This window comes from Xenopus laevis, chromosome 6L (assembly GCF_017654675.1).
Source record: "Xenopus laevis strain J_2021 chromosome 6L, Xenopus_laevis_v10.1, whole genome shotgun sequence".
Taxonomy (NCBI): Eukaryota; Metazoa; Chordata; class Amphibia; order Anura; family Pipidae; genus Xenopus; species Xenopus laevis.
Window position 1 is genome coordinate 59,072,866 of NC_054381.1, and position 17,815 is coordinate 59,090,680.

The 17,815-nt window shown below is 37.7% G+C and overlaps 1 protein-coding gene across 1 annotated transcript in view; it reads right to left on the reverse strand.

The window, feature by feature from the left end:
* LOC108718976 (contactin-associated protein-like 2) overlaps nt 1-17,815 on the reverse strand; it is a 1,054,026-nt gene that overhangs the window by 632,680 nt on the left and 403,531 nt on the right. The window contains exon 3 of the mRNA XM_041566089.1: nt 4,636-4,829. Coding sequence (XP_041422023.1) covers nt 4,636-4,829 — 194 coding nt within the window. The remainder of the gene's footprint in view (nt 1-4,635; nt 4,830-17,815) is intronic.

The window sequence follows — 17,815 nt, forward strand, 5'->3', positions numbered from 1 at the left end:
GGAGAAGTTGCATACTCAATCATTATTCATAAAGCGCCACCATTCAATAGGTTTTATGATTTTACTCTAAAGTATGGAAAGGGCTAAAGTCTTGCTTCGTCTGCAGAACAATTGCAATTAATCATAATATTGGTCTCTCTCAGTATTCTTATGATATTTTATTGTGAGAATCATAAAGCTAAAGAGGAGCAAACATGGAATTAAAATACTATTACTATAGTTCTTGATGAGCCTTTCTGCATGGTACTGGTCTTTCTTGCAGTAATGATGCTGCTCAACTCATTGGCTGCAGAGCAGGAATAAAGTCTAGGCAGAATTACTAGCTGTTAAATCAGGGATCCCCAACCTTTTGAACCTGTGAGCAACATTCAGAAGTAAAAGGAGTTGGGGAGCAACACTAGCATGAAACATGTTCCTGGGGTGCCAAGTAAGGGCTGTGATTGGCCATTTTTAGCCTCTATGTGAATTGTCAACCTACATTGAGGCTCTGTGTGGCAGTACACCTGGTTTTTATACAACCAAAACTTGCCCCCAAGCCTGGAATTCAAAAATAGGCTCCTGCTTTGAGGCCACTAGGAGCAACATCCAAGGGGTTGGAGAGCAACATGTTGCTCAGGAGCTACTGGTTGGGGATCACTGTGTTAAATAATAGGCATCATATAATGCATTAATGCATAATTATATGCCATAGACACCCTCCTATCTAAAATGAAAATTATTAATAGTACAGGTATGGGACCTGTTATTCAGAATGCTCGGGACCAGGGGTTTTCTGGATAACAGATCTTTCCATAATTTGGATCTTCATACCTTAAGTCTACTAGAAAAGCATGCAAACATTGAATAACCCCAATAGGCTGGTTTTGCTTCCAAAAAGAATTGGATTAAATTCAAGGTACTGTTTTATCACTACAGAGGAAAAAAGAAATTGTTTTTTAAAAAATTTAATTATTTGGATAAAATGGAGTCTATGGGAGATGGCCTTTCAGTATTTTGGTGCTTTCTGGATAACGGTTTTCCGAATAATGAATCCCCTACCTGTAATACAATTCTTTTGTTGGTATGATTGATTTTATTCCTTGTCCCAAATTTTTTGACTCTTCAAGTATTAATTTTAGATTAGGGAGTATTTCTGTTAATGCAGCAAGGATTTGATTGGCAAAGGGTTTTATAATATATTATATACTTTGTCCATTCATGTAAATGCAGTTTAGAACCATAGAAAACAATACACAGTTAAAGGCCTTGAAAACATTTTACCTGGGATTTGCTCTTACTGTTTTAGTAAACTAAAAGTAAACCTTTACTTGATCTTCTAAATAAAACCGCCATTTTAAATGGCCTTGATGTGAATGTCTTGTTAAAGCTCAATACATTTCTGTCACTGAGGACTTGTCAGTTGAAAGTAATTTCCTTGAATAATTGTTTTCATATATCTACTATAGTGTATATAATGTTCATGTTTGATTTAATCCATTTATCTAAATATCCTAGGCTTCAGCATTGCATAAAAAGTGGTAAAGGGTCAGCAATTTCCTATGAGGAAATGACAAGTGTGATTATTCTTTCAAAATTCTACCAAAATTCCAACTAGGGAGATCTTGGATTATATCCATATGGTGTATTGTACAACCCCGTAAAATAATAAGAACGATAATTGGCTCACTGGTTTATTTATTAGGTTGAATCTAATTGAACCACAAAAAGAAATAGGTGTACATTATGGGATTAATAGTAAACATTGTTAAATAAATCTTTTTTTTTTTTCAGAAATTGTCCTACTGTTTAAATAGTTAATGAGACAATGAGAATGCAATCCATCCATCAAGTTCTGCCACTTTGTTCCAAAGGATCAGCAGTCCACATATTAATTACAGGTGACAGAAGATCCTTCATTAAGAATCTTGCCTGCCAGTGTTATATCAGTCCCCCTGCTGCTATCTCACACAGGAAATTATACTACAGTTTTAACTTGCTGCCACTGTAATCAAACAGAGGAAAGTCTATCATAGCACCCTAAAGGGAAGATATAATTCCTCCAGTGTCAAACAAATCAGTGAATATCAGGAACTAAAATACTCTAAGACTTTGCAGATTTATTTATGAATAATTTTCTGTTTGTGAATCTGTTGACCTTTTAAAGGTTTGAAGAGCACTGGAAACATTTTATGGAATGTTTGAATGCCTTTTAAGAAGTCAAATTAAACAAGGGAAAAATGGTCCCATTCCAGACAGAGGCCATTTAAGAATGTATAATTTCTGATTGCAACTGGCAAATCAACAATTCACCCCTGTTTTTTTACAGACTGTCAGGGGGCCTATCGGCTCCCAGCGGGAGAAGTCCGGACCAAGGAGGAAGCCCAGGTATCAAAGTCCAAGTTCGTAATGCCAAATAGGGTTAAAGAGTACATGAAATCCAAATCCATGCAGACATTCAAAAGGCAGGCAGATAAACAGCAAAGTCGATTAACAGGCAGGGTCAAAGTCCACAGATCAGTTTAACAAGAAGTACCCAGAAATGTCCAAAACAAACGCTATAATCGGGCATTGAACCCGTGACGTGGAAGGGTTTTTAACTTTGAATTCCATGGCATGTGCGTGACGTCATCACGCTGGTGTCAAGGAGGCGCCGAAAGGAGTGACCACACCGAGCGGTACTGACACAGACATACAGATATCCCTGGACATCCAAATGACTTATTCTATCTATGAGCAGCTCACACAACATAACATTTTTATTTGTGACACCCAAAAAGTATATCTTTAATCAAAAATCTTTGAAAAATGTATACTACCAAGAAATGATATAAGCATGTTTTCCATTGCAATTCCCATCCTTAACTTTAGTACTGGCAGACCAAGAGCAAAATTACCCCTTCTAGTTGCCATACAAATGGAACAAGCCTATTCCATTTTTAATTTGCATTTGCAAGAAACCTTCACTAGAGATCTTTGATGAAACATTAGAACTTTACCATGCCAACTTTCCTAATTGCAGTGAAGTATCTTCATAAGCCTATTCTCAAGGAAATTTGAGAATTAAAGGAGGCATAGACATTTCATAACAGCGTTATTTTCCAAAATGTTTGCCAGACTACAACTACAAGTACTGTACATTGTCAATGGTTGAAACATGAGGATTACTCCTGAAATAGGGTTTCTTGATTGTTAAGTGAAATGTGATATCCATTTTTGTGGTGCATACTAGTGAATTATTTTATAACAATTAACATGAAATATAAATAACTGTTGGATGATATTAATAAAATGGCCTTCATGCATTTGATAAATCATTGAAAAATGTAAAAATAAATAAATACTTTACATTGATTGAAACTTCATAATAAATTCATTAAATTTGATGTCAAATAATGTGCAAGATTTGTATCAGATAATGGAATTGACCTAAATTGGTAGCAAAAAACTGAAGCTCAGTTCATGATATCAATAGTTCTTACATATGCTTAACTAAAGTCAGCTATTACAAAACATGCTGTATAAAAATTTGCAGTGCTAATAGTGAGTTGTAGACTACTAATATTTTAAAATAATAGTTAAAAGTAAAAGCAATATACCTAATCGCTAGTACCTTAGGGGTCCCCACTGTCCACAGATTTTTGTTTACTACAAGAAATGCTATATTAATACCATAGTGATTAAGTCCCAGATACTAATATAATGTCAAAAAATCTGCCAATACCAACTGACAAAGGTGGATCTTTGTGCAAGTGCAACAGTTCCAGCCTATTTGCTATCATTATTCTACTTGGAGTAGACTGATCAAATCTAATTGGCAATTACTTGCTAAGAGTTACTTTACCGCAACAGAGGGATAAAAGGGTTGCTGAATTTTAACCATAGAAATATTGGTACTGAAAATGAATTTAAGATATAACTACTATAACTACTGAAAACAAATAAGACTAATAACAAACAAGAAGAATATAAACTCTGTTAAAAGGTCTTTATTTTCTGTAAAAGTTGCGTTCCTAGGTGTACTAAGAAATGACATTATTAAAAGAAGTAAAAAGTCAGTTTTTCAACAAATCTAGTACATTTATCTGGCAGAATGTTTCACAATCAAAATGAATTGTACAGCAATTAATTGTACTCAGCAACAATCAGCAACCCATTGAACTGATAATAAATCTGTTGAAAAGAAAAAATCTGAATGTGTAGCTAATCTATCTTCATTTAAAATAGTAAAATCCAGTTATTTATTAATAATGCCTTTCCTCCTAACATATGTCTCCTTCATGTAGTGTTTTTGACTGGCTTACTTAGTGCTAATTTGTAAAAATGTATTTAGTTTATTGTCAGTATAGTAAATTGTCCTTGCTTTATTACAAATATATTTTATTTATATATTTTATATATATATATATATATATATATATATATATATATATATATATATATATATATCATTTATAACTATATAGCTCAATATACTTTATCTCTCTATATTTTTCTTTGTGTATGACAACAACATTTCTCATTGATATAAAAACATCTTTTTTTAAGGCTCCAGAAAGAAGAAAATATTCATCCCTTAAATGTATTTATCCACAAGTACTGTAATTGTGTTTAAGAAAATATTAAAGTTAGAAGAGATGCCTCTATATAGTCACTTACCCAAATATTCCCATCCTGATGATAAGGCTTCCAGTTTCTACCTGTGTCACTGTATAGCATGCGGTACTGAGACACCCAATCAGAACTACTGTATCGTCCTTGTGTAGCAACTGATCGGATTTGTTTCCGATTTCCAAAATCCACCTGTAGCCATTGATAATGATCACTGTCCAAAGGTGACCAGCCGCCAGCCTCTGTGGGATGACATAGAATAATTTTAGTAATAGTTTATTTCCTATGGTGCATTTGTAAGAACACATAATAGAAGATGCAGATGACATAGGGGGTGGGTAAATATTGTAACTGCTGCAATAGGACATCTTATGCTTTTTAATTGTTGTAAAACCATGAAAAAAACATTATAACAATGAGGGGCAGATTTATTAAAATTATTTTTTCCTTGAAAATTCAAGTTTTTGAGTTGTATTTTTGGTCAAAATTCACGTTTGAGTAAAAAAAAAAAACTCAAATCGCTCAAGTTTTTAAAAAAAAAAAAATCAAATATTGAAGATTTATTATATCCCATCCCTAGAAATAGCTTCAAACCGAAAATACACCACCTAAAACCTGCCAAGATTCTGTAGAAGTCAATGGCAGAGGTCCCTTGAACCATTTGAAGAGGTTAACGCCTGCTTGATGTTTGAGTGAGGGCTTTGCGTGAAAACTCGTATTGAGAACTAAATTTGATCGATTCAAGGTTTTGTCCGCAGAAATCTCTATTAATTCGAGTTTTCAGGTTGCGGGACTTCAGCTCGTAGTATCCGTTTTTTTCAAGTTTTTTCTTAAATAAGATACCATTCAAGTTTTGAGGTAATAAATAAATCAGCTCCTAAATACGGTTTATTTTTTAACCATTTTGGCCATTTAAATTCCTTCTCTGAGAGGCAGCAAGTAACTAAAGTGGTCCACTTTAACCTACATTCTTCTTCTACATTAATGGGGGTACCTGTATAATTAGTTCTAAAAACTAAGTTTTATCTTGGTAAAAGAGAACTGCTACTGTAATAAATAAATCCCTTAACTATAGTAAATCTTTACTAATCCTTTTTGTTACAGCTTGTTTTAAAGATCTAAGTGGTTTATTAGTGTTTATCTTATTATTTTCTTAATGCAACCATCTCACTCATGCTGTGTATTAGCAGTGCATTACACATTTTTAACTCATGCTTCAATCAGCCAGTTAAATCTATTAATGACTCACAGCATGAATGTGTTGGTTACAGCTGTAAAAAAATTGGAATAATGAAAAATAAATGATTAAATATGTAAGAAAATATTCAAGAAAAAAAGTTTTTTTTAAAACAGTTTACTAAACATCAACATTAGAGTTAGTTTGTTTGTAATAAAGGTTGTTCTCTTTTCAGTTATATTGGATATCCAATGGTTTGACAGATCCATGCCCATTAAAGGGCAGGCACGAGTCAACAGCAGGAAGAACTCTCTGTATTCACCAGGAGTTGCACCTGGCAATTCTAGGTACTGTACAAAGAGGATGCATTGTGGAGTCAATGGTGACTAAGCCCTATAGCCTTTTGAGAGCAGTGGTAGTGTATAGAACAGCAAGAGCCACAGTGTGTAGACCTACCAGAGGCAGCAGTTATTTAGAGGTGCACCAATGGGTCACAAACACAACCTCATGAAAACTGTTGGCTCTGCTATAGAAAGAAGCAGACTACATTTATTTTCTTTTATGTTTATTTATATGTATTCCGCTATATAAGTATCCCTTAAAAGAAATTTTGCCATTTCAGCCCAAAACATTTTTTATTGTTACCCCCCTTCTGTTTCATCTCTTCCCTCCTCTTCTCTATTTCTTTTATTGCCTTTTCTGGTCTAAACAAACAGAGGGTTCTAAAGTATATGCAAATTTGAAATTCTTTCTAATTCTGATTACATTCATTGTGCTCCAAAAATAGCGCATAACACTGTGATAAGCAAAAGATTACAATAATGGAGTCAATGCAATGATGAAACAGGCTAATAATACAGTGTTGTGATTTCTGCCCAGTATAACTCAATTATCTACAATTTATAGATGGACAGTCAATCGATCAGAGACAGGAGGAATTGATTAAAATAGAAATTATAGGGGGCGTGGCCACGAGCGCAAGCAGGACGGACGCACCCTAAGTGAGCTCCGTGTCCGTGCCTAAATATCCTGCCACTTACCCTGTAAAGCCGGCGAAATAATAAGCGGGCCGACCCGCATCTCACACCTGCACTAGTCCGTTGCATTATTTGATAGCAGGATGGGGAAAAACCGTGCAGCCGGCACTAAGCAAGGGACTGCGGCCTCCACCTCCGACATCCAAGATGGCGCCGCCTCGCTGCCTGCACACAGAGCGCATCACCCCTCTCAACAGCATGGGGACTCGGCAGCGGGGTCAGAGCGCAGATCTATTGCGGCAACAGCGGCACAAAAACTGGGCAAGTATGCCAGGGATCCCCTGGATAGCCCAGCACCGGAGGAAGGCTACCCCAGTACACATGAGGGGTCAAATGAAACGTCAGTACCCTCACTAGTTAATAATACGGATACAGAAACACTGCACCAATCACCTCAACCCACTATGGCAGAGCTGGTGGCTCTGATAAGCAATAACCATGTCATTACTATAGGGAAAATTGATGAATTAAAATCAGATTTTGCCCTGCTTAAACATGACATGCAGAAAATAAGAGACCGCACTGCAGAAGTGGAGAGGCGAATTAGCACCGTAGAGGACACGGTGGCGCCTATACCCAATAGTATTACTGACATGGCGCATAAAATCCAAGCCCTGGAGGCAAAGGCGGATGACATGGAAAATAGACTCCGCAGGAACAACATTCGTTGGTGGGCCTACCAGAAAGAGCAGAGGGCACCTCTCCTGAGACGTTTGTAGAGAACTGGCTAAGGGAAAAATTGGGCAGAGACACCTTCTCATCCACGTTCATAGTGGAGCGCGCTCACAGAATCCCTGCTCGACCACCTCCACCTGGGGCCCCACCGCGCCCTCTTATAGCACGCCTGCTCAACTACAGGGACCGTGACAAAGTGCTGGATGAGGCTCGCAAAAAGCAAGAAATACTGCATGAGAATGCAAAAGTTTCTATTTACCCTGATTTTTCGATAGAAGTCCGCAAACAGCGCCAGAGATTCACCGAGGTCAAAAAAAGGCTGCGACTGCAAAACCTACCTTATGCGATGATGTTTCCAGCTAAGCTTCGGGTCCAAGAAAAGGATCGCTCACACTTCTTCGTAAGACCAGAAGAGGCTCTTGCTTGGCTGGAGGCTAGAACCCGGAAATCCCCATCTCGCTAAGTGCAAGTTCACCTGTTGACGGAGACCTCGCATGAGATTCCACGACCGGCGAAGGCTGATACTTTACTAGCACGGAACACTTGACTGTTTTCACGTAAAGTAAATTTTGGTTTCACTCTATTGACACATCTTGGTCCTGTTTGTTCTGAAAAAGTTCCACGTTCTCTTGGGGCTAGTGTTTGTTTGGGAATAATGTATCTCCAAGTTGGGGGGAGGATACTGGGTGGGGGGACAAGGCTATGGGGGTATTTTGATGTTTATGTCTTTCTAGCTTTCTTTTCTTCGCCAGGTTGGAGCCGAATATGCAAGGTTTATGGGTATTGTATAACTATATGCTGTGCAGCAGGGGCAAGAAGGTTGCCCTGGGGCGCAAGGCCTATCCCTATACGCCTAACGTCTTTACATGTGACTTTCATTATAAGGCTATGGTTCCCGAGCTGCCCTTCACATTCACAAATACATAAATGATACTGGCGGTACAACAGCAGTTTACTTTACTGTCATGGAATGTAAGGGGTCTAAATGATAAAATTAAACGGTCCGTAGTTCTAGAGCAGATACGGAAGTCGAGAGCAGACCTTATCCTGTTACAAGAAACACACCTAGTGGGACAGAGAGTTAGGGCTCTGAAAAGGTTTTGGATTAGTAATGTCTACCACTCAGAATACTCCACTTATTCTAGAGGTGTTGCCATTATGATCAGGAAACCCCTCAACTTCAAATTTGAGCGCCTAATCACAGATAGAGTAGGTAGATTCCTAATACTTAAAGGACAAGTAGATGGTACCACATATATATTTGTGAATGTATACCTTCCGCCACCTGCAGACATTCAGATCCTCAATGAGATACTGGAAAAAGTTGCCATGTTAGGTAACTTCCCCATGATATGGGCTGGGGATTTTAACATGGTCCTGGACCCTAGTATGGATAGACTTAGGCCCATAGCGAGTGACTCTACAGTTTTCGCACAATGGATTCAGGCAGCTGGCCTCATAGACACCTGGAGATGGAGAAACCCTCATCTTCAGCAGTTTTCTTGCTATACTATCTCCTCCTCGGCACTATCCAGAATAGACCTCATCTTAGTCAGTGCTGACGTACTGCAAGTCCTAGAGAAAATCCATTTCTCCACCCGAGTATGTTCGGATCATGCCCCAGTAATACTAGTGTTAGCAGGCAAGGATACCACTTCACGACTATGGAGACTTCCCCCTAAGTGGATCTCCAATTCTAAAGTTGCAGAGAAGTACTCCCCACTATTAGAGTCCTACTGGCAGGACAATACAGGGACTGCCTCTGAAGACATAGTCTGGGATGCATGTAAAGCCCATACAAGAGGCACATATATCTCTTTAATCTCAGCTGCTAGGAGAGAACATGAGGCTAACATTGCTACCGCTAGGACCGATCTAGCTTCACTAGAGCAGAGTTTGATTATACACCCCTCTGACATAACCAAACAGGACCTGGCAACAGCGCAAAGACACTTAAACCTGCTGCTTACTGAAAAAGCATCCCAGAAAGAGGTATACCGGAAAGCATCATGGTTTGACGAGGGTGACAAAAACGGGAAACTGCTAGCCCTATTAGCCAAAGGGGATACCCCACATACGGTTATATATGGGGTTAGGGGAGAAGACGGGGTGGAGATTACTGATAGGATACCACTAGCAAACCGATTTCGACAGTTCTACCAAAGTATCTACACAGCTCCCCCATCACCCCCTACTCAACATCTCAGTTCCTACCTGGACAAGATACCATTTCTACACCTTAGCCGACAAATGTTAGATGATCTAGAGGGCAATATAACAGTAGAGGAGATAGAGAATGCTATCGCTGACATGCCTGCTGGACGGTCACCTGGTCCAGATGGCATTCCAGCCGAGTGGTATAAAGCCCACTCCAAAACTCTGACTCCTAAACTCTGTACTCTGTACTCTCTTTAATAGGACTTCTCAAGCCCTTCCCCTCCCAGAATCGTGCTATATGGCTCATATAGTAATAATACCTAAGGCAGGAAAACCACCGGACAGTTGCGACTCATATCGCCCCATCTCCCTGCTAAATTGCGATGCTAAATTATTTGCAAAAGTACTCGCGAACAGAGTCAAACGGGTCATAACAGAACTCGTCCAGACCAGACCGGATTTATGCCAAATAAAGCCACGGATATAAATGTTCGGAGACTGTACAATAATTTGGCCTTAGAACATGATAATAGTAGAAGCAGAGTAGTGGTGTCACTGGATACTGCAAAGGCTTTTGATACAGTCTCCTGGACCTATTTATGGGAAATTTTAAACAGGTTTGGATTTGGACAGCGGTTTCTGGGCTGGGTACGAGCATTATATCACAACCCTAGAGCAAGAGTTCTGGTTAATGGCCTACTTACTGACACTATACAACTTGAGAGAGGGACTAGACAAGGCTGTCCTCTCTCCCCATTGCTATTTGCCCTAGCCATAGAGCCCTTAGCAATACAGATTAGAGAATCTCAGGAGGTGGAGGGGCTGGTACTCGGAAAAACTGTAGAGAAAATATCTTTATATGCAGATGATATGCTACTCTATTTAGCTAACCCTTACGGGGCTCTGGAGGCAGCATTGAGAGTAATTGAAAAATTTGGGGAGTTCTCTGGCCTCTGCATTAACCGGACCAAATCAGTTATATTCCCAATTGATCCGCTACCCGCGGGTTCATCTTCACAAATATGTAGCCTACGGGTGACACAGACCTTTAAATATCTAGGAATGACAATTCACTTAGACTGCAAAAAATTTGAGGAGCATAATCTGACCCCAATAGTTGCAGCTTTAACAGCCAGGACAGATGTTTGGCAACAGCTGCCTCTCTCCCCCCCGGGAAGAATAAACCTGTTTAAAATGGTGTTTCTACCCAAATTCTTATATGTCTTTCACAACTCACCGATATTACCCAGGAGTCACTGGTTTAAACAAATAGACACCATATTACGCAAGTTCATATGGGCAGGAGAACACCCGCGCTTGAGTTTTAAGGTGCTCCAGGCTCCGGTGAGGGGTGGGGGGCTGGCACTTCCTAATCTTAAACTTTACTTTTTGGCTAGTCAATTAACTTTTGCACGCTGGTGGATCGTACCTCAAGCAGATAACCCCTCTACTACCTTGGAAGCTACGATAATGGGATCCTTCGAAGCCCTGGCCAAGCTGCTATACAGGGGGCCTACTGAATACTATACACTCACCACCCCAATGGCTACAGTGGTCGAGGTTTTTAAAAAAGCACTTAAACATGTTCATAAGGCGAGGCCGGTGTGGTCCAGTTGGACACCCCTGTGGGGCAATAGATCTCTTCCACACTTCGGTGCTCTACCTGACATCGCCAACTGGGCCAGCCGAGGGATTAAATGCCTCCGGGATATTGTGGAGAATGGAGATATTAAGTTGTTTCAGGCCCTTAAAGATGGCTACAATCTACCTAACTCTATGTTTTTTCGCTATCTCCAATTAAGGCATGCTTTTAGGACCCAATTTCCCAATAGGCCCATAGAACTAGTGGACTCCACGTTGGAGAAATATCTGCGTAGGGAGGACCTTATGAAACCAACGTCTTGGTTCTATAACATTTTGTATCAGGCTTGCCCAGACCCTTTGGCCAAAGTGAGAGTGAAATGGGTTAGAGATATCCCTGAACTGGAGGAGGAAATGTGGGTAGACGCACTCAAACAGGTTCCTGACATCACAATGTCGATCAGGGACAGATACATACAAATAAAATTTTTGAACAGAGTATACCTTACTCCGTATAGACTTGCAAAGATTTACCCAATGACTTTGGACCAGTGTGTGAAATGTAATCGTGAGGTTGGTTCATTTATGCATGTGTTTTGGAGTTGTCCACTTATCCAGAGATTTTGGGGTGAAGTTCTGCACTACATTTCCAGCACTCTATTTGTCCCGTGCATTATGACTCCACTGGTATGTCTCTTAGGAATAGCTGATGACTTAGGGCTTCGGTCCGGTGTCAAGCTCTGCTACCTCCAACTGCTCTACTACGCGAAAAAGGCTATTCTGCTACAGTGGAAATCCACTGCTCCTCCAACCCTTGCCTTTTGGCGTGCATTGGTAAATGACACCCTCCCTAGCCAAAAACTGACCTATATAGCCCGAGGTTGTCCAAAAAAATTTGATACAATCTGGGGCATGTGGCTAGACATGGAGGGCACCCGTTCAGGTAGTAATGTACGATAATCCTGATTTGACTAGAGACATGTTAATGTATAGCAATGTATAACAAAGGTATGACAATGATATTACAATAGATAAAGTTGTATTTTTATTATTTGGTTCCACTGGCAAAAACAATGCTTGTATGTCTTCTTCTTTCCTTTCTTTCCTTTCCTGTTAAAAGCAAAATGCAAAAATAAAAACTTTTAAAAAATAGAAATTATACAGGCAAAATAATTGTATTGATTTGAGAGAATGATTTTTATTTTAGATGAGAGGGTGTCTATGGTTTCTAATAAACCATTCATGCATTTTAGGATGTTGATTGTTATATAACTGCTCCAAATTCTGCCTAGCTTGATTTTATTCCAGTTCTACTCTGAAGCTAATGAGTTAAGCACTATCCTTCCAGTTGAAGAAAGGCCAGTACCATGCAGAAAGCCTAATCTAGAATGTTGCAGCATTAATATTTTACTGTTCCTATTGCTTTTTGACTCACATTTTGTATCATATATGAATAAGAGTATTGTAATATTATGATTTATAACAATTGCCCTGCAGCTGAAGAAAGACTTTTATCCTTCCCATACATTATAGTGAATCATACAACCTCTTGAATGGTGGAGTTTTATGAATAATTATTGTAGTATGCAACTTCTTCTCTGCACCTATTCTTCTTCTTCTCCTTGAATGATTTGGTAGCACAATTAAAAAAAAAGAGACGATAACAGAGCCATTGATAGGGTTAAATGTATGAAAGTTACTAAAGAGCATATATTAATATACAAGCTGCAATTTCATTTTAGCTACTTGAAACTGTACCAATTAAGGTTGAAGGGGCCCATTTACTAATTTAGATTCTTTTCCACAAATCTCTAAAAATTGTTGGTTTTCCCGCTTTTTTAAAAGCTCTAAAAATCTGAGATTTATTAGGGGGCCGATTCACTAAGGGTCGAAATATCGAGGGTTAATTAACCCTCGATATTCGACTAGAAATTAAAATCCTTCGACTTCGAATATCGAAGTCGAAGGATTTAGCGCAGATAGTTCGATCGAACGATCATAGGATAATTCCTTCGATCGAACGATCGTAGGATAATTCCTTCCGTCGAACGATAAAATCCTTCGAATCGAACGATAAAATCCTTCGAATCGAACGATAAAATCCTTCGAATCGAACGATAAAATCCTTCGAATCGAACGATTCGAAGGATTTTAATCCAACGATTAAAAAAAGTTAGGCAAGCCTATGGGGACCTTCCCCATAGGCTAACATTGACTTCGGTAGCATTTAGATGGGGAACTAGGGGGTTGAAGTTTTTTTTAAAGAGACAGTACTTCGACTATCGAATGGTCGAATAGTTGAACGATTTTTACTAAGAATCCTTCGATTCGAAGTCGTAGTCGAAGTAGCCCATTCGATGGTCGAAGTAGCCCAAAAAAAAACTTCGAAATTCGAAGTTTTTTTACTTCGAATCCTTCACTCGAAGTTAGTGAATCGGCCCGTAAGTGTAAAAGCCACAAAATCCTCTAATATAAAAATTCACTAGGTAAAAGTTGTCGAGGTCCTATAGAAGTCCGTGGGAGCTGCGCTGATTCCATTAGACCATTTTAAATCAATTCGGACTATTAGAGGTTTTCAATTTTTTTTTCACTAGGAATTGCCCCAAAACACTAGAATTATTGAATTTTAGAGGTATTCATATTTTGCTTTTTGAATAGTTCAGCGTAATTTTACATTCCTACTTTTTAAAATCAGATCTTTTAATAAATCATGATTTCAAAAACCTCTCAAACCTTTGATAAATCGGCCTCCACATGTGAGATGTCATATGAGGTCTTATACTTTTGTACCTTTTTCCAACCTTAAAAATTTAATTCACACCACTTTGTCTATTTGTGAAAAATGTAAGAAAAGCTCCCTTAAAGTTCAGTTCACTGACAGTAAGGGGCAGATTTATTAGGGATCGAGTTCTGTTTTCCACAAAAATTGGAGTTTGCAAGGTTATTTTTTTGTCAAAAATCTATTTTTCGGTTTAAAAAAACTAAATTGTTTGATTTTTTTTAATAAAAAACTTGTAACTTGTGTGATTGATTATACCCTGACCCTGTAAATAGCTTGAATCCAAAAATACATCATCTAAAACATGTTGAGGTCTTGTAGGTATCAATGGCCCTTGAACCATTTGAAGATGTTAATAACCTTCATGATGTTCAAGTTTTTTTCAGAGGGTTTTGCCTGAAAACGCAATAAATTAGAGCGATTTGAGTTTTTTTTGCTGAAAACTCAATCAATTCCAGTTTTGGGGTTGTTAACCCCTGAATTTGCTTAATACAGTTTTTTCCATACATGTTTTTTCTTAAATTAGAAACCATTCAAGTTGTGAGTTCATTCATAAGTATTAAAAAAACTCTAAAATGCGATCTTTGATAAATAACCCCCTAAAGTTTGTGATGTTTGGAATGTTTCATGAATTGAGGATTTTTGATCTTGAATCAATGCCAACTAGTAGAAACTCTATTGAAAGTTGTCCTTGAACTGTGTTCTGTCTTCAGCTGTGTATGGGTGGTAATTATTGTAACAACTATATGTAAAATACTTCAGGAATGCAATAGATGCCTAAAACTTAATTTTTAGATAAAGCTTTTAAAGTTGCTTTGACTGCTTGTATCACTAATTGATTCTAATTATAAATTACAAATTGAAATGACTGCTGATCCAATTGATATAATTGTTTCTTGATCATTGTAAAGAGTTAATTTACCTTTAAATTAGCTTTAAGTATGATTTTGACCGTTGTATTTTAGGAAAATAGCAATTGGTCTTCATTTTTAAATTTTTAGAAAATGGAAGATAAATAGTACTATTGAATAGTAATTTAAGCAATAAAAAACAAGAATAACAATAAAAATCAACAAATTCAATAATTTTTTTCTGGTACCAGTGGCCCATATAACACTCTCATTTGCAGGTCAAAGGCCAGGATGAGGAAGGAAATTAATTTGACCAACTGAAATAAAAAAAACACACAGCCACAGGCCCAGATTTGTGCAAAGGTCACAAAGGTCCAGGCCTAGGACAGCAAAGATCTGGGGATGGCATGCCACCTGCTGACCACATCTGGACTGGGTGAAAGATTCTGGCAGCCCAGGGCCAGCGATCAGGGGGAAACTGCACCAGCAGTAGGGAGTAGGTGAGGGAGATGCAAGTGGGTGGGAGTCTATAAAGGGGGAGTACAAGCAGGTGGAGGTGTGCAAGCATCCTAGGGGGCACATCAATTTTAAATCTAGCCTTGTGCAGCCATGGTAGACAGGTTCATTGTTGTGATTTCCAATCATTTTAAATTAGGGTAGATTTCTATCCTTTTGCCCCAAGTTACAGCTGTGGTGCACTCCAGTCAAGCGTTCTCTTCATGCCTGGGTGCTATATATTGTAGAAAGTAGTTCCCCAAGATTGACACACTCCAGGACTTCATAATGAAGTTTAGAAAAGAAAATTTATTGTCAATGTTTCAGTCCCGTTCTGGGCCTTTCTCAAGACATTACAAACAAATAGTGCTCCCCCCATAGTTTAAAAGCCAGAAATGGCGCCAAAAAGGCTTGTGTGACGTCATAAGTGATGTGAATACAGTGTCCAAAACATATATCCCCACGGTGATCACAGGGGATATATGTTTTGGACACTGTATTCACATCACTGATGACGTCACACAAGCCTTTTTGGCGCCATTTCTGGCTTTTAAATTACTACTGCTTTATGAAGTCCTGGAGTGCGTCAATCTTGGGGAACTACTATATATATATATATATATATATATATATATATATATATATATATATATATATATATATATACAGTATGTATATATATATATATATATATATATATATATATATATATATATATATACAGATGAAGCCACTTGGATTTGTGAGTTAAATGCGTCATGACTCAGGGTTAATTGAATAAACTGTGTTATCTAAAGTCATCTTAACTCATTTAATGCATTTAACCTTTTCATTAGCATACCAAAGCACCATTGTTCACAATGGTGAATGCTTTAATTAGGTGGGATGCTGTGACACAGTTTTCTGTGTTAAATGAGATAAATGGGATATCTGTGTTTAGTTATTCTGTGTCAAACAGACAAACCAAAGTGGCTGCATCTGTATATATATATATATATATATATATATATATATATAAAACATTATTAATCTCTGGGATTATTTGAATGTGCATAAAGCCTGCATACATAAGCATAGGCAGGGTGGGATATATGTAGCCTCACAGAGGTAGAAACAAACTTAAATGCCTTTATTTGACAAAAAAAATGTTATTGAGAATTTACAGCTCAACATATTTTAACAAGGTACAGGTATGGGACCTGTTATCAAAAATGCTCAGGACCTGGGTTTTGAGGATATGAGGTCTTTCTGTAATTTGGATCACCTTACCTAAGGTCTACTAAAAAATGAATTAAAAATTAAATAGACAATAGTAGTACTGTGCTGCCTCCAATAAGGATTAATTATATTTTATTTGGGATCAAATACAAGTCATTGTTTTTTATTACAGAGAAAAAGAAAAATTATTTTTGAAAAGCTGAATTATTTTAGATGGCCTACCCTTAATCTGGAGTTTTCTGGATAATGGGTTGTACTAAGAAGAAAGTCAAAGTGGAGTTGTCAGAAAAGGTAGTGAAAGAGTAAAGGAAAGAAACAGTATTATGAATTATGTGTTTATGTAATAAAAGGCACTATGTTTGCCCAGGGGCATTAACCCATAGCAACAGCAGGTAACAGTTATTAGTCACCTGTTTAAATGCAAGCATCTTATTGTTTGCCTTGGGTTACTGCTCCTGTGCAAACTTAGTGCCTTATTTTACATATAGGATTTCGAGAGAAATGATTAACTATCTGACACCCAGATGCAGCACTTTACCAATGTCAGAGCAATATTAGCAACAATATCAAAGCTAAAAATGGTAAAAATATATAATTAGACAATAATGATCATAATTATGTTTCTTTTAGGTTGTGTACCTAAATGACATAATGACTTTTCCGCTGTTACATTATTCCCCAATTATAAAAAAAAAGAAAGATTTGATAATTTTAACTGTAAATTGCCTTTTTTCCATCCATTCAATAGCTTTTCCATAATAGAGAAAATTAAATGTTGTAAACGTTGCCTATGTGTTTTGCATTTTGTTCTTAGCTGACCTTCTGTACCAAGAATTATTTTTCCCCAAGCAACCTGCTGATCCATAAACCAACTTTTTTAGTGCACAGTAGGGGGGCCCTAATCTTCTGAATTTAAAATAGCAAATTGTTTCAAAGGGAAATGGTAGGACATATTACTATATTTGCATAATCCCATAATATACAATTTATGGTCAGCCTCAAAGAGTTTCAGAGCAAAATATTGCATTACAAATGTTGTGCTTTGATCAGCTAACATCAAAACAATGCATACTTCTATTCACTAGATTCTTTCTTGCATATGTTCTTATGGAGCTTAGAAGATATATTTTTATGATGAGGAAAATATCTTAGAATAAAAACATGTAACATATGTATTAATTAGTGACGGGTGAATTGGCGCCATTTCGTTTTGCCGAAAAATTAGCAAATTTACCGCAAAATTTGCAAAACGGCGAAC